The 16,909-nt window shown below is 66.4% G+C and overlaps 3 protein-coding genes across 4 annotated transcripts; all 3 read left to right on the top strand.

Moving 5' to 3' along the window:
- The first annotated feature begins 465 nt into the window (after positions 1-465).
- Positions 466-9,133, top strand: CLCF1 (cardiotrophin-like cytokine factor 1). The gene is given in 4 exon segments (XM_046942143.1): positions 466-682; positions 6,146-6,312; positions 7,248-7,543; positions 7,545-9,133. Coding segments are annotated over 4 exon segments (783 nt in total). The 5' UTR covers positions 466-558; the 3' UTR covers positions 7,741-9,133.
- Positions 9,134-9,442: 309 nt separating this feature from the next.
- LOC107049267 (glycine N-acyltransferase-like protein 3) lies at positions 9,443-11,396 on the top strand. Of its 2 annotated transcripts, none has more exons than XM_025151333.3 (6): positions 9,443-9,511; positions 9,579-9,660; positions 9,868-9,975; positions 10,054-10,174; positions 10,340-10,460; positions 10,930-11,396. In XM_025151333.3, exons 2-6 carry the CDS (start codon positions 9,583-9,585, stop codon positions 11,372-11,374), a joined length of 873 nt encoding a protein of 290 aa, XP_025007101.2. In that variant the 5' UTR covers positions 9,443-9,511; positions 9,579-9,582; the 3' UTR covers positions 11,375-11,396. The 2 variants fall into 2 exon arrangements, with proteins under 2 accessions (XP_025007101.2, XP_040557373.1); XM_040701439.2 differs by having other exon boundaries at positions 9,568-9,660.
- A 283-nt stretch (positions 11,397-11,679) lies between these two features.
- Positions 11,680-16,851, top strand: LOC124416955 (glycine N-acyltransferase-like protein 3). Its single transcript, XM_046942146.1, has 7 exons — positions 11,680-13,648; positions 14,103-14,258; positions 14,466-14,573; positions 14,651-14,771; positions 14,931-15,051; positions 15,778-16,468; positions 16,559-16,851. Exons 2-6 carry the CDS (start codon positions 14,181-14,183, stop codon positions 16,220-16,222), a joined length of 873 nt encoding a protein of 290 aa, XP_046798102.1. The 5' UTR covers positions 11,680-13,648; positions 14,103-14,180; the 3' UTR covers positions 16,223-16,468; positions 16,559-16,851.
- Positions 16,852-16,909: the final 58 nt, after the last annotated feature.

The following is a 16,909-nucleotide window of genomic DNA, read 5'->3' as shown; positions in this document are numbered from 1 at the left end:
TGGGTGCCAGCCCCGCATCCCCGGTATGAAATTCCCCCTTGTTTGCTGCATGCCGGTGGCAACCAGTGCGGGGCTGCTCCTTCCTGGGGCTGCTCCATCATCATCACCCCGGCTGCTGGCAGCCCCACGGGGCAGATGCTGGGTGGGGGGAGAGAGCAGTGGGAAGGTGCCTGGTGTGCGGGGCAATGCCGGGCTGTATACGCTGTCCTTGGCCGCAGTCACCTGCTGGCCCCACTGCTTAGTGCTTCCCGAGGGGCTCCGCCCCGGTGCTCACTCACCTGCCGCTGCCCCGGAGCTGCTGTCAGAAGAAAGCAGTGGGGTTACGCCGGTGGCCCGTGGAGCCGTGTCTGTCCAGCCGCGCTGCCCTGTCCCCCTATTGCCCGCCCTCCCTGCCGCCCTTCCACCCCTCCGCCGCCTCTCTCCGCCTCCCCCCCTCCCTTGCCTGGCACCCCACGCCCCCCCGCCAGCCATCCCCGCTCCGGAGTGCCGAGATCACTCACACAGCCCGCAGCCCCCGGCCTGCCGCCCCCGGGCCCCCGCGGGGAGCAGGGCCGACAAATGGGAGTGCGGAGCTCGGACCCGGCGCAAGCAGCTCCACAGCACCCCCGGCACGACGGGCGGGACCCCCCCCAACCCCGTGCCGCTGCCACCCCCCGGGTTGCCCCCATGGATTTCCGAGCAGGTAGGAAGCAGCCCCCCGCCCGCTGCCCCGTCCTGCTCCCCATCGCGGCCACTAACAAAAGGCAAGAGGCAGCCAGCACCCGGGGGGTGATGCGGAGAGGGATTCTCTTCCCCCCCCCTCACCCCCCACCCCCACCCCCCCGCAGACCCCCAGCACTCGGGGTTTGCTCCCTGCCCCGGGGGAGCCCGCTGCGGCCACAGCCTGCCCAGCACGCCGGGGGAGCCCTGGGGGAGCACCGGGGAGAGGGAGGGGAATGAATGGAGCCCGTTCTTGCGTCCAATTGCATCAAATACATTCTTGAAAGCAACCTGGTTCTGCTTAACACTTGAATTTGAGAGGAAAAAAAAAAAAAAGAGGGAAGAAAAAAAAAAAGGAAAAAAAAAAGAGGCAGCAGCTTGGAGAGAGGGTGTATGCAAGCTCGCGTTTTTTTATTCTTGCATTCCTGGACACCAATCAAAAGAGCAAATCAAGGGAGGTGGAAGGGGGAAAGGCAGCAAGCAAGGGAGCCGGAGCGTGGTGCGAACCGTGCACACACTCACACACCAGAAACACGCAGCCCAGACCGCTTCTGCCACCTAACACCCAAGCAAACACAAACCAAAACAAATAGGGAGAGAGGAAAAAAAAGAAAAAGCCAAAGGAGAGCCGGGGCAGAGCGGAGCAGCAACCTCGGCCGGGTGTCCATCGGCGCGGGGCTGAGCGCTGCAGCAGCACACTGCCGGGCTCCCCGCGCCCGCAGACCCGCGCCCTGACTCTACTATGCTAAATGTGGCTGGGGAGCCCCCAGGTAAGAGCGGGGCCGTGGGGTGGGGGTCCGCCGCGCCGACTGCCGCCGGCCGTAACTCGATTTGATTCAAACGTCCGTCTGGCTTCGGGATTGATTTAAGGCTTTTCCCCCCTCTGCTCTTCGGGGTTTTTTTTCTTTTCTTTTCTTTTTTTTTTTTTTTCCTTTCTCTCGTTGCCTCTTTTCCATGCATGTTTGTGATTACCGGGCAGGGAAACGCTGCTTAGCACGGAGAATTAAAACCTGAGACTGACAGAGGGGAGGAAAAAGGAAAGTCCCCGGGCTTGGGTTTTACTCGTGGGGCAGGCGGGCGCCGCAGAGGGCGATACCCGGTGGGACGCGGCGGCCGCTTTCAGGGTGCCAGGAAATTCCCCCCTCTGCGGAGCTCCCTGCGGCCGCCGGACGGCTTTGTTACCCTGGGGCCACGGGGAGCTGAGGGCAGCGGGGCTGCCGGGCACGGAAAGGACAGGGAAAAAGTTGGAAAACAACCCTTAAAAGGTCAAACTGTGGGCGCTGGCGGCCCTGGGACTGGGGACACGAGGCCGAGGCCACGTTTTGTTCTGGCTCCCATGGAGCTGGAGCCGTTCGGGGGGAGCTGGAAGAGTGGGGCTGGTGGCCGGGGGTCTCCCGCTGCTCCCCAATCCCGGCCCGACGCGGCGGAGGTGGTGGCGAACCGGTGGCACTGGGAGGCTGCTGGCTGTGGCCTGCGCTCAGCCTGCGGCACGGCCGGCGGCACCAAGAGCCGCTGCCACGGTCAAGGCCAAGAGCGGCCCGGTGACAGCCCGGAGACACGGCTCAGGGCCGCCGTGCTGCTGCCGGGAAGCCGTGTCCCTGCGCCTCGTTAGCAGGCGGCGTGAGGGCACGGTCCTGCACACATCTGGGCTGCATTAGCCCCAGCCCGCCAGCAGCCTCCGAAGGGAAATGCGGAGAGCTCTGCTTACAGGGCTGCGTCGGGGAAGATTTATGCCCTGCTAAGTGGCACGGTGCGCCATAAATCACCCCCTGCCCTGTGCCCACCTGCCTCGAGCCACAAGAGCTGGGAGCGAGCCCGACGCTGCAGCCCCTTGGGTGCCCACCGAGTGCCAGTGGGCACATCGCAGTGGGGACGTGGAGCTGTGCCCATGCTGGGACATCCAGCGTGCCAGCCCTGCCGGCTCCAGGTGCCACCAGCGATGGGTATGCACCCATACCTGGCACTGCTGGGGCACGCGTGGCTGGCACAGATCACGGGGCTTCCGCTGGAGCCGCCGGTCCTGCCTCTGCCAGTGTCCCCTTGGCACAGGGTGCTGGAGGAAGCCGGCAGCGATGGCAGCGCGTCCAGAGGCAGCAGGGGATGGGGGGTGGCAGTGGGGCTCTCTGTTGCCACACAGGCTGGCACCGGGACCGTCCGCCCGTATCCTTAACGGTGACCCCGTGCACCTCGTGCTGCCCGCAGGGGAGCCCCCGGTCCCCCCGCTCTTGGCCCCCGCGAGCTGCTTCCGCTGCAGGCCGGAGAGGGGCCAGGCCGCCTTTGGCGCTGCACTGTCCCTGGCTCCGCTGCCGCTCCCAGCACAGCTCCATGGCCCTCGGCGCCGCTGGGGACACGGGAGGGGTTTGGGGCACCGGCGGTGCCGGCAGGGACACTGGGTGCCTGTGGGGGTACAGGGTGCCGGTGGGCCGCATGGGGCTCTGCCGCCGTTGGTGCCGCTGGGATCCAGGTGGGCGCGCCGGCCCGAGGTGCGGGGTCTGGTCAGGATTACGGGCTGAGCCCCCATCTCCGGCAGGAGGGGGGTGACACAGTGCTGCGGGCTGGGGCCAGATGGGAAACCAGGCCCCGCTAATTACGGCCTCGCTGGAGTCTCCCGTGCACGGATGCATTTATAAACACACGGAGGAGACAGGATGTAAACACTCAGTGTGAGCTGCGAGTACATGCACGGCCGGGGGGGCATGGGGCCGGTCTCCCCCTGCACCCCTGTGCTCCTGCACACTTCTTGGCCACCATCTGGGACGTGGCTTCACTCTCAGTGAGGCAGTGGGGCATGGCGCAGGTCCTTGTGGCTGGGGCTGCGGTGGGTCTGGGGGCCCCTTCTGCTCCCCACATGCATTGAGGGGTGTCGAAGCACAGTGAGGGCAGGACGCGTGCCTCTCTCCTGCCAACACTTGGGGACCGCAGGGATGCGGGGCGCAGGTGTCGCTGTCAGCGCCATCCTCACAAAGGCACGTGGGGAGAGCCACGCTGGGGGCAGCCGAGGCCACTGCCATTGTCTGCTGCGTCCCCGCTCCTCCACGCCGTGCTCAACGCTGGGACATCCCAGCTCCATTCCGCCCCACAGTGCAGGGCTCTGCTGTCCCTTGGCTGCTAGCCCATCAGATAGAGCGGCTCCCTGGTTCAGGGGGCGGGGGTCCCCTTCCCCCAGCCCACGCTCTGCTTTGCTCAGTGCTTTTGGGAAAGCGGCGCCGGCGGCTTGCGGTCACGCCTGACCCCAGCAGCTCGCTGCCCACTGCGTGCCCGGGGAACAGCTCAGCACACACAATGGCAGCGGCCGCTCATGGGGGGTCTGCTCGGCGGGGGGGGCTCACAGCTCTGCTCTGTCCCGCGCCTCCGAGGCCACCCACGGGTGACGTTCCCTGCCGTGACGCACAGGGGTACGGTCGGATGAGCTGTCCTGCTGACGCTGGCGTTGGCCCCCTCAGTGTCCGACACGTGTGTGGGGGGTGACGTGCGCCGCCAGGGGGGCCACCTCAGCTCTCCACCTGCCCCGGAGCTGCCCTGTGCTTTGCTTACGTGGGCTGGGAGCATCCTGGCCCCTCGCCAGGGGCGGTTTTGAAACCCTTGGGCTCTTCCTCTTGACATCACTGGGATCCAGCTGTGCTGGTCTCCCCGTTCCCTCTGGCACCGGGGCCACGCGGCTGCTGCCTGTACTGGTGCTGAGTCATTTTCCACCCGAGACGGGCAGGGGAGAGTGACTGTGCCACACAGGGCTTCCCGCTATGGGAGCCATTGGGGCCAGAAGGCCACCGCTGAGTGAGCAGTGCTGCTCCACGGTCAGGTCATTGCCACCACCGTGGCTGCACATTCCTACCGTTGCCCGGCTCTGGTTATCCACACCCCAGTGCCCACATCCTCATCCTCGCCTGGGAGCTACCAGCTCTGTCTCCTTCCCTGTCCCGCCCCCCCCCCCCCCCAGCTCTGTTTGCCTTGGCCACGCGGTGCCTGGGGCCGGGTGTAAATCCCACTCTGGAAACCCGAGCTGGTGGTGGGCGAGGGTCCGGCCAGCCCTGCCGAGCCGCGCGGGGCTGCGAGCGCCTGTGCCGGGCTTGGACGCGCCGGGGCCGAGCCAAAGCAAACACCCGGGGGCGGGTGAGTCAGCGCCACGCGGCCCCCCTGCCGCCCGGAGCCCACGCTCACACGCTCATTCGCACGCACACAGCGGCGCACACCAGGCTCACCACGCCGGGACCCGCGGGTTGGCCACGCGCTGGGAGCTCCGCACGGCACAGCCACGGGCACGGGGTGGCACCCGTGTGGTCACTGCTGTGCGTGCTGCCGTGCGGCACATCGTGACTGGGACACCCTGCACGGCGTGCACTGCTCCGTGGTGCGTCTCCCCGGTGTTTCCATGCACGCTGTGCCACGTGTGTGTGACGCACATTGTGCTGCGCACGTTGCGTGCCTGCGGGGCATCATGCACCACGGCGAGCCTGGTGCTGGGTGGGCAAAGCCGGGACGCGTGCCACATGCTGGAGCTGGTGCTGCCGCAGCCGGGATGTCCCCGTGGGCCCACGTGCGTCACCGGGGCTTGGCTGCTCCTCACTTCCCAAGCCTCCCAGCAGCGATTGACGGGGAGCGGTGACGCACGAGGGCACTGCGGGGCTCCCAGCCGCCCTCGCCTCCCTGGGGAGCCCACTGCAGGCTGTGCCGTGCCGAGCTGAGGTCTTCCTGGCAGAGGCCTCGGTAAAGGTTGCTCCACGCCCCAGCTGCCTCGAGCCCTGCCTGGCCCCTGGCTCCCAGCAGGGCAGGGATGGGGATAGGGACAAGGATGGGATGTGCTGCTGCAGCCCTGCGGGGCGCCCGGCGTGCTGTGCTTAGGAAGGCAACCAAGCCCGCTTCGGCATTGGTGGTAGGTGACTCGGCGTTCCCAAATATAACCCGGGCGTCCCGGCGGGAGCACAGCAAGCAGCACTCACTCGAGACCATATAAAGGATTGTTTCTGCAGCCCACGGTCGGCAGCGCACAGAGTAGAGGCCATACCGGATGGGCACGGTGGCACTGGTGGGGATGACATGGGGACACCGGCGTCCCTGAGGCCCCTGCTGCACTGCTCCCCGCTCCCTGTGCTGGGTGCCGAGCACTGCCACTCCATGCCCAGCCCTTCCCTGCCTCGGTTTCCCCATATGCAGGGCGGTGATGAGCATGCTGGAAGCACAGGGTCCCTGAGGTCCCGGCAGCGCTGTGCCAGAGCCCTGGGGCAGAGCAGCCCCCAGTCATCGGTCCCTGTCACCACATGGGTGGAGAAGGCGCCGTGGGCAAGCCCTGGGTCCGCACCCCCTGGGGGGTCAGGGGAGGTGGGGTGGGCAGTGGAGTGTTACGGGAGCACTGCCGCATCCCCAGCACCCCAGGTGTCATCGCACCGCCCTGGGGTGCCCCAGGTCTCCTTGCCAGGAGGACCCCCTCTGAGTTGCCGTGTCCCCACAGGAGACTCTTGGGGGATCTTTGCCTTTCTGTGTGCCGCGCTCTGCAATCTGCCAGCGGTGCCCGCGCTGAACGGCACGGAGGAGCTGGGTGCTGGCCAGTCCATCCAGAAGACCTACGACCTGACCCGCTACCTGGAACACCAGCTCCGCACCCTTGCCGGCACTTACGTGAGTAGCACACCACTGCCCCTTCCCTTTAAACTACTCGTTCCCCCAGCCCGGGGAGCCTCCAGCATCCCCAGGGCACAGCACTGGGAAGTAGGTGGGAGTACACCTGTATGCACGAGGCTGCGCGTTTCCACCCTTGCTGGAGGCCAAGGAAATGCCTCATCAGACAAGGGCAGTGGCCAGGGGAGCCGCCCTGTGCCGGAGGCCCTGGACTCTGGTCCTGGCACAGGGTGTGAACATCTTCACACCCCTGTCATCCCCCCCCCCCCCCCACCTCTCCCTGCCTGCCAGTTGCACCAGCCCAGGTGGAGGTTTCTCTGTCTCTGCCCTGATGTGCCCCCCCTTGCTGCTGCTGATCCTGCTGTGGGAATGGTGAGGGTGGAATTGCTGTCTCCACACTGCTCGCGAGCTCTGGCTGAGCTCCCCTGGGTGCCTCATCTGCCTGGAGGTGGAGGGCAGGTGGGAGATGTGGGTGCAGACACCTGGAATGTGGACATATGGAGGACTGGGGACCTCCATGATGCTCAGGGGCGTGATGAACTCGGGGACGTGGCAACCAGGGGCAGGATCGGACAAGGTGACGTGGTGGGCGTGTCCAGGTAGGGGATGTGGACGTGGAAACCCAGGATGTGGGGGCACATGGAGAACGTGGGGACGTGGTGGGCATGGCGCTGAGGGACGTGATGGGCAGGGGAATGTGGAAACCAGGGGTAAGATGGGGACAGGGAGACACGGTGGGCATATTCACGCAGGGGACACAAAAGTCTGGGCCGTGGGGTGTATCGTGTGCAGGGAGACAAGGGGGCGGGGGGCGTGGAGTGCCACCAAAGCTATTCCATGCCCCCGCTGTCACCATGGGCACAGAGACTTGTGGTGTGCAGGACGCGGGTGCCGTGGACACGCCGACGCCCTGACACCTCCTCCCCTCCTTGCAGCTGAACTACCTGGGCCCGCCCTTCAATGAGCCCGACTTCAACCCCCCGCGGCTGGCACGGGCCGAGCGGGTGCCCAGCGCCACGGTGGACTTGGACCTGTGGCGGGGCCTGACGGACAACGCGCGCCTGGCAGCCAACTACCGTGCCTACAGCCGCCTGCTGTGCTACCTGCGCGGCCTGGACGGCCAGGTGGGCACGGTGGAGCTGCGCCATCGCCTCGGCCACTTCTGCTCCAGCCTGCAGGGCCTGGTGCTCAGCATCGCCGGCGTCATGTCTTCCCTGGGCTACCCGCTGCCTGCCGGCCCCGCCGGACCCCCGCCCCCCCCCCGGCACCCCCGCGGCCCCCAACAACTTTCTGAAGAAGATGGATGACTTCTGGCTGCTGAAGGAGCTGCAGACGTGGCTGTGGCGCTCGGCCAAGGACTTCAACCGCCTCAAGAAGAAGGTGCCGCCGGCCGTGGTCACGCTACGCATCGAGGCCAGGGGCTTCTGAGGGCCCCCACCCCACTGAGGGGGTCCCCACGGCCGTGGCCGCATTGTGTCACTGCTTGGCCTTAACGGATGGGGATCCTGATCCCAAAGTGCCACCAAAGCTATTCCGTGCCCCCGCTGTCACCATTGAGCCTTAACAGACGGAGATCCTGACCCCACAGTGCTACCAAAGTCACCCCACGTATTCCTCATCGCCTCGCTGTGCCTTGAGAGATGGAGCTCCCAATCCCAAAGTGCCACCAAAGCCACTCCACGTCCCCGCCGTCACCGCTGTGTGTTAATGGACAGGTCTTCTGATCCCAAAGTGCCACGAGAGCCACTCCACGTCCCCGCCGTCGCCAATGAGCTTTAACAGATGGGGCTCTGGACTCTGAAGTGCCACCGAAGCCACCCCACACCCTTTCTATCCCCCGAGTGTCATCAGAGCCACCCCACATCCCCAGCATCACTGCTGTTCGTTAAGGGACAGGTCTTCTGATCCCAAAGTGCCACCAAAGCCTTCCCACGTCACCGCCATGCCTTAACAGATGGCCTTTCCATCCCAAAGGGCCACCAAAACCACCCCACATATTGCCGTGCCTTGACAGATGGATGGGATTCCCGATCCCAGAGTGCCACCGAAGCCACTCCGTGCCCCCACCATCACCACTAGGTCTTAAGGGATGGGAATCTTGATCCCAAAGTGCCACCAAAGCCACCCGGCATCCCCCCATCACCACTGTGCCTTAACGGATGGGGCTCCTGACCACAGAGCCCTAAGGCCCAGGGCTCCCAGCCCCCGCAGGCCTCCCCACATCGCCCCACAGCGCCTTAAGGGACGGGCGCTCGGCCCCAGAGGGCCACCGTGGTGTCCCATCACCCCGCCACGCCCCGGGGGACGGCCTCCTGCCCCCAGGCGCGGCCAGTGCCGCCCTGCCATCACCTTGCGGTGCGCTGACACAGCGGGTGGTGACGCCGTGCTGTCCCCGCGGCCGTGCTGTCCCACCCGCCGCCCCGCGGCAGCAGTAAGCCCCGCTCGGCCGTGAACGGACCAACCCTCCCTTGCGTAGGAATAGGCCCCGCCCCGGGAGCAGTAGGCCCCGCCCCCAGTGCAGTAAGCCCCGCCCACACCGCCCGCACAGCTGGGTGCCCGGGGCCCCGCCTCCATCCCCACCGTTGCCTAGCTAGCCGAGGGCCCCGCCCACTGGCCCTGGGGGCGGGGCTTGTCCTGGGGGCGGGGGCGGGGCGGAGCCCCATGGCCGCCGTCTCGGTGCGTCTACGCGTGTTTATTTATTGGAGATGTTATTTATTAGGGTATTTATTGCAGAAGATCTATTCTTGTATTAACGAATAAAAGCCTTTCTCCAGTGCCGGTGCCCTCGGTGGGGGCGGAAACTCCCAGGGGTGGGAGCTGGGCCAGGGTAGGGCTGGGCACCGATGTGCCACGAGGACGGGGACGAGCACGGGGAGCCCTGTGCCAGCCCCGGGGTGGCACCGCGGACCGATGTGCCACCAGGGTATGGGACTGCTGACCCACATGGCGACCAGAGATCAGCTACGGCCAACCCCCCGTGTCCCTGTCACCATCACAGCAGGGCGGCGGGTGTCCCACGTCACCCACCATCCCAGTGGCAGCGGGATGCCACGTGCCCTGTGCCCGGCGGGATGGACCCTGCCCACCACACCCCCCGGGGACACTCTGGCCAAGGGGCACTCACCCACCCGTGACAACCACTGGCAGCATCGGGACGCACCACCGTCGCTGCCCGCCCGCAGGGACCCGCAGACACGGGGTGAGTAACAGCAGTGGGGACAGGGATGGGGCGCCCGGGGGTACCCTCACTGTCAGCTCCCCTGCAGGGCCATGCGGATCCTGACGTGCCCGGCCCACCTGCAGCGCCTGGAGGCCGCCCTGCGCAGCAGCCTGCCCCGTGCCCTGCCGGTGAGCCACCCGCGGCTGCCCCTCCACCAGCCCACCGCGGGGGTCTCGGGCCATCCCATCCCCTCACCGGCACCCCCGTGACACACACCTGCTGGGCCGTTCCCGAGCACCACGAGCCCTCCCCAGCCAACCCCGACCTCCCTGGGCTCTGCCACCCGCTCGAGGGCAGCCCACCTTCGCCACGGCTGGGCTGCGCGGTGTTTGCAGGTGTATGGGGCCGTGCTGAACATCAACCGCGGCAACCCCGGGGACTTCGAGGTGGCAGTGGACGCCTGGCCCAACTTCGGCGCTGTGCTGGCGCGGCGCAGAGGAGAGGTACGCAGGAGGAGACAGGGGGGGTGGGGGGGCGGAGGGGGCCGGGCCCATGCGGGGGCTGAGCATCCCGCCCCACAGGCACCGCTGAATGACAGCTACAGGAACCTGTGCAGCGCCTTCTACCGGGACGTGGGCGCCTACCGGGCCCTGCTGGAGAGCCCGGGCTGCCTGCGCTGGGACTCCGCGTTCCACATCTTCGGTGGCTATGGGGAAAACCGGGGGGACAAACGGGAGGGACGAGGGAGGGGTGACGGGAGCGGGGGGGGGGGGTGTGCGTCAGGAACGGGTGGTGCTGGGAGGGTGCGGGGCACGGAGGCGGTGTGGGAACGTGGGGGAGCGGAGCCCCTGCTGCTGCCGTCCCCAGGGCTGCAGGACGGCGTGCTGACGGTGTCTCAGGACATTGCTCTGGCCAAGGGCGTGGAACTGGAGGTGACCGAGTACTACACGTACCTGCACCCTGACCCCAGCACTCTACCAGAGCCACAGTGAGCCTCAGCCCCATCTCCATCTGTGTCCCCATCTCCTTCTGTGTCCCCAGCCCGTTCTGTGTCCTTGCTCTGTTTCCATTCCAGTCCGTCCTATACCCCATCCCATTTCTGTCTGCAACCCTCTCCCCAACTCATTCTTGCCCCATCCCATATATGTCCCTGAACTCATGCAGCACCCATCCAAGCCCCGTCCCCATCTCATATCCATCCGTGGCCATGTCCTCATCCTAATCCTAAATGTAACTAATGGTAACTGTAATGCATCCCTGTTCCATCCTATACGTGTCCACAACCCCATCCCATCCCTAACTGTGGTCAGGTCCCAGTCCCATCCCAATCCACGGCCATGTCCCATCCTAACCTTATCCCTAACCCATCCTATCCATGTCCCCATCCCCTCCCAACCCCCACTCACCCCCACGCTCCTTCCCATCCCCGCCCCACGGCACCCAACGCCACCTTGCAGGCTGGACCCTGATGTGCAGCTGGGCACACTGAGCCCGGCACACGTGGAGCTGCTGGACTCAACGTGGCCGTACGGGGGGAACGTGTGGAGCCGGCGCTACCTGGGGGAGCTGCTGCGCCGATTCCCACACCTCTGCCTGCAGGACCCGGCCGGGAATCTGCTGGGCTGGATGCTGAGCGACGGCTTCGCGGCCGGAGCGCACGGCTACACCGTGCCGGCCCAGCGGCGCCGCGGACTGATGCGGGCGCTGACGATCATGGCTGCCCGGCGGGCGCACGGCCGCGGCTTCCCGGTGTACGGCCACACGGCCACGGATAACCGAGCGATGCAGCGGCTGCAGGAGGAGTTGGGGCACCGGCGGCTGCCGGGGATGTGCCGCTTCGTGCTGCATAACCCTACCCTGGCGCGGGCTGCGCCCGGAGCGCCCCCGGGGAGAAACGCGTGAATAAAAGTAATCGGACCGAAAAGAGCCGCGGCGTCTTGACTGGACAGCGAAATAAGAAAGGAACAAGCGGAAAAAACAGCAATAAGCAAAGAATCGCTGAGAAAAAAAGAGAACGGCGAACCGACCGACCGTGAACAACGTGAACAACCGAAAAGGTGTAAAAGGCCAAGCGCCAGTGAATGGCCCGACCGAAGAACCGAGACGGAACGACCCGACCGGCCGGAAAAGCACGAGAGAAACGGCAGCCTGCAAAGCAAAGAGAAAAACAGCGGAGCCGAAACCGAAAGAGAACCGCCCCGCCCGTTGCCCACGGGGCGACGGCGGCGGAGGACGGCCGGGAGGCGCTGCCCGACGGGGATGGGAGAGCAGCGCGGGGTGAGCGGGGGGGCGGCGAGTGGGGAACGCGGGGCCGTGGGGGGGAGCCGGGAGGAGCCGTGCGGAGCTGAAGCCGCCGCCGCCCCGCAGAGAATGGAGCGCGCCGGGCGGATCACCGACAGCTTCCCGCGGCGGCACCGCGCGCGGACGCGCACCGACGGCAAGGAGCGGGGCGGGGCGGAGCGGGCCGGGAGCGGGGCGCGGCGCGGGCGCGGCGCGGAGGGCCGGCACCGGGGGGTCCCGCCGGCCCCGTGCCCGCAGCCTGTGGCACGAGTACGGCCTGCGAGCGGACGGCGAGACGGCGGCCTCGGCGCGCAGCGTCGCAGCGAGGGCGGCCGCTGCTGGGTGAATAAAGCGGAGAGCGCCGTCAGCGCGGTCGTTAATCGCGGTCATTAATCGCGGTCATCGCTCGCGCCGAGCCCCGCGCCCGGTTCCCACGGCAACCGGAAGGGCGCCGCTCGGAAGATGGCGCCGCGCCTACATTGCCCGTCGTGCCCCGCGAGCGGCAGAGCGGGGCGGGCCCGGTGGAGGCGGCGCGCGCGGCCCACCGGGAGTTGTAGTGCGCGGCGGGGCCGGGGCGCTGTCACGCGCTCGCCGCGGCCCCCCCGGACGGCGCCGTCCCTCCGCGCCGCGGCAGACGCAGCTCTGCACACCGCCGCCGTCCCTCGGCAAGGTTTATTCTCCGGCCGGCGAGTGCTGGGGAGAGCGGCAGCGCCGTCGCCTGAATGCTGCCGGTCCCCGGTAACCTTCAGCTTCCCTTTCCGTTAACGGCATTTGGTCTCCACCGGTGATGCTCAGCCTGCGTCCGTGCTCTGGCTCCGATTCCTTTGGAGAGCGGCCAAAATCTCTGCGGTTTCGCCGTGTCGGTGGCCGGGAAGGGCGTCTCTTTAACATTCGTTGGAGGATGCGGTCCTCGCTGCTCCCGGCTGTGTATTCGGCGTTTATCAAAGCTCGGGTAACTCAGCGCCCCCCCGGGGAGGCGCACACACGAAGGGTCAGACTGTATGTGGAGGGCGGCGCCGGCGGCGCGCACCCTGCTTCGACCTCGCCATGAAATAGGCGTCCCGCTCCCGCTGACGGGAGGCTCTTTGGTATCTGTACGCACGGCGCGAGGTTAAGGAACAGCGGTTGGGGTGTTGGTCCGACCAGTTTATTGCAGATCTTAATCAGGGAGATGGGGAAAGGGGAGAAGGGCACTGATGCGGGTGGGGGCGATGGGGGAGGGAAGAAGGGCGGCAGCAAAGACGGGAAATAGGAGCAAGGAGTCTCTATAGGAAGCAAGAGGGGGACGGTCACCGCCGTGGCTCCAGCGCGGTTCGTGGTTCGGTCGTTGGTCTTCAGCAGTGGTGGGTCGTTGGGCGGCGGGGTTCCGTTGGTGGCGGCACAAAGTGGTTCATGAGCCCAAAGCCGTCGAGTCGGCCCTCCTCGGAGCGGCAGCGTCCGGCTCCGGGATCTCAGCAGAAACTCCTTTGTTCCCATCTTCCTGGCCTTGCCAGCAGAGCGGAGGGCGCAGGGATGCCCGACAGCATCCTATTTGCCACAGGGCACCGTGCTGTCGTTCCCCAGTTACCCCGCACCGAGCTGGGGCTGTTTCGTCACAGGGTGAACTTTGCGCCGGTAACCGCTCCTGAGCGCTTCCTTCCGGACGCGAACAGCTCCACAGGGGTGCTTTCAAACGTGAAACGGTGGTCCACGCAGCGATGCTGACTGCCGCACGGCAACACCCACCTCACACCCAAGTCAGAGCCTCAGCGCGAGGACTGCCTCCGAAAGCCGGCTTTGAGCCGAAGGACAGAGGGTTCCTACAGCGAGCAGCGGTGGCGGGGACGGGGACAGGGCGCCCGGAGGTCCCCTCGAGCTGCGGAACGGCACTCAGCCTCACACGAGTCTGCATAGAAGGTGCTTTATGTAAGGCGGACACACGGGGGGGGGGGGGGTTGCACCGCCCCAACTGCGGCACGAGCGGCTCTCAGGCAGCCCTATTTATGCCACACGATGTGCACGCTCATAGTTCGGCCAAGCATGTCATGGTAACTCATTCCAGACAGCGGGTCGTGCTATGCTGCACGTTAGTTATACACGTTAGTGCATACGCTAAGACCACGAATGGTTTCCTGTTTCTCAGTCCTCTGAGTCTTTTTGAATACGATTTCCTTTGTGCTCATTGGTCTGGGTTCTTATTGGAAGGCTTCAGACCTGCAACCCCACGGGCCCCCTCCTTCACACCGTGCTGCTGCTAAGAAAAGCCTTGCCCCTTTCCACCAAACTCCTCCCAGGTGCTTCCTATTTCTAGTAAAGGAGTCCCCGAACTCCGTCTCTGAAGTAAGGGTTCCTCCCTCCTTTTATTTCCCAGAAGCGGACTCCCCTGTACAGGGACCATCCCGGGGTCTTTGCCTTCACTCACCCTCGCTGTCGGCTCCCCTGCAGGGCCATGCGGATCCTGACGTGCCCGGCCCACCTGCAGCACCTGGAGGACGCCCTGCGCAGCAGCCTGCCTGACGCCCTGCCGGTGAGCCACCCGCGGCTGCCCCTCCACCAGCCCACCGTTGGGGTCTCGGGCCATCCCATCCCCTCACCGGCACCCCCGTGACACACACCTGCTGGGCCGTTCCCGAGCACCACGAGCCCTCCCCAGCCAACCCCGACCTCCCTGGGCTCTGCCACCCGCTCGAGGGCAGCCCACCTTCGCCACGGCTGGGCTGTGCGGTGTTTGCAGGTGTATGGGGCCGTGCTGAACATCAACCGCGGCAACCCCGGGGACTTCGAGGTGGCAGTGGACACCTGGCCCAACTTCGGCGCTGTGCTGGCGCGGCGCAGAGGAGAGGTACGCAGGAGGGGACAGGGGGGGTGGGGGGCGGAGGGGGCCGGGCCCATGCGGGGGCTGAGCATCCCGCCCCACAGGCACCGCTGAATGACAGCTACAGGAACCGGTGCAGCGCCTTCTACCGGGACGTGGGCGCCTACCGGGCCCTGCTGGAGAGCCCGGGCTGCCTGCGCTGGGACTCCGCGTTCCACATCTTCGGTGGCTGTGGGGACAACCGCGGGGCAAGGGAGGGACGAGGGAGGGGTGACGGGAGCGGGGGGGGGGCTGCGTCAGGAACGGGTGGTGCTGGGAGGGTGCGGGGCACGGGGGTGGTGTGGGAACGTGGGGGAGCAGAGCCCCTGCTGCTGCCGTCCCCAGGGCTGCAGGACGGCGTGCTGACGGTGTCCCAGGACATTGCTCTGGCCAAGGGCGTGGAGCTGGAGGTGACCGAGTACTACACGTACCTGCACCCTGACCCCAGCACTCTACCAGAGCCACAGTGAGCCTCAGCCCCATCTCCTTCTGTGTCCCCAGCCCGTTCTGTGTCCTTGCTCTGTTTCCATTCCAGTCCGTCCTATACCCCATCCCATTCCTGTCTGCAACCCTCTCCCCAACTCATTCTTGCCCCATCCCATATATGTCCCTGAACTCATGCAGCACCCATCCAAGCCCCATCCCCATTTCATATCCATCCGTGGCCATGTCCTCATCCTAATCCTAAATGTAACTAATGGTAACTGTAATGCATCCCTGTTCCATCCTATACGTGTCCACAACCCCATCCCACCCCCAGCCGTGGTCGGGTCCCGGTCCCATCCCAATCCATGGCCATGCCCCCATTCCAACCTTGACCCTAACCCTAGCATGAACCCTAAGTGAAACTGTAACCTTAACCCTAACCCATCCTATCCATGTCACCATCCCATGCCCACCCATGGCTATGTCCCTTTCCTAACTCTAACTCTAACACATCCGTAACCTTAAGCCATAACCACAACTCAACCCACTCCTAACCCTAAGACTTCCTGTTCCATCCCATACGTGTCCGCAACCCCATCCCATCCCTAGCTGTGGTCAGGTCCCAGTCCCATCCCAATCCACGGCCATGTCCCATCCTAACCTAAACCCTAACCCATCCTATCCATGTCCCCAACCCCTCCCCACCCCCACTCACCCCCACGCTCCTTCCCATCCCCGCCCCACGGCACCCAACGCCACCTTGCAGGCTGGACCCTGATGTGCAGCTGGGCACACTGAGCCCGGCACACGTGGAGCTGCTGAACTCAACGTGGCCGTACGGGGGGAACGTGTGGAGCCGGCGCTACCTGGGGGAGCTGCTGCGCCGATTCCCACACCTCTGCCTGCAGGACCCGGCCGGGAATCTGCTGGGCTGGATGCTGACCAACGGCTTCGCAGCGGGGACGCACGGCTACATCGTGCCGACCCAGCGGCGCCGCGGACTGATGCGGGCGCTGACGATCATGGCTGCCCGGCAGGCGCACGGCCGCGGCTTCCCGGTGTACGGCCACACGGCCACGGATAACCGAGCGATGCAGCGGCTGCTGGAGGAGTTGGGGCACCGGCGGCTGCCGGGGCTGTGCTACTTCGTGCTGTATAACCCTGCCCTGGCGCGGGCTGCGCCCGGAGCGCCCTCGGGGAGAAACGCGTGAATAAAAGTAATCGGACCGAAAAGAGCCGCGGCGTCTTGAATGAACGGACGGCGAAATAAGAAAGGAACAAGCGGAAAAAACAGCAACCGGCCGGAAAAGCACGAGAGAAACCGCAGCCTGCAAAGCAAAGAGAAAAACAGCGGAGCCGAAACCGAAAGAGAACCGCCCCGCCCGCTGCCCACGGGGCGACGGCGGCGGAGGACGGCCGGGAGGCGCTGCCCGACGGGGACGGGAGAGCAGCGCGGGGTGAGCGGGGGGGCGGCGAGTGGGGAACGCGGGGCCGTGGGGGGGAGCCGGGAGGAGCCGTGCGGAGCTGAAGCCGCCGCCGCCCCGCAGAGAATGGAGCGCGCCGGGCGGATCACCGACAGCTTCCCGCGGCGGCACCGCGCGCGGACGCGCACCGACGGCAAGGAGCGGTGCGGGGCGGAGCGGGCCGGGAGCGGGGCGCGGCGCGGGCGCGGCGCGGAGGGCCGGCACCGGGGGGTCCCGCCGGCCCCGTGCCCGCAGCCTGTGGCACGAGTACGGCCTGCGAGCGGACGGCGAGACGGCGGCCTCGGCGCGCAGCGTCGCAGCGAGGGCGGCCGCTGCTGGGTGAATAAAGCGGAGAGCGCCGTCAGCGCGGTCGTTAATCGCGGTCATTAATCGCGGTCATCGCTCGCGCCGAGCCCCGCGCCCGGTTCCCACGGC

The sequence above is a fragment of the Gallus gallus genome, chromosome 5 (assembly GCF_016699485.2).
Source record: "Gallus gallus isolate bGalGal1 chromosome 5, bGalGal1.mat.broiler.GRCg7b, whole genome shotgun sequence".
NCBI lineage: Eukaryota > Metazoa > Chordata > Aves > Galliformes > Phasianidae > Gallus > Gallus gallus.
This window is presented reverse-complemented; position numbering and strand designations above follow the sequence as displayed.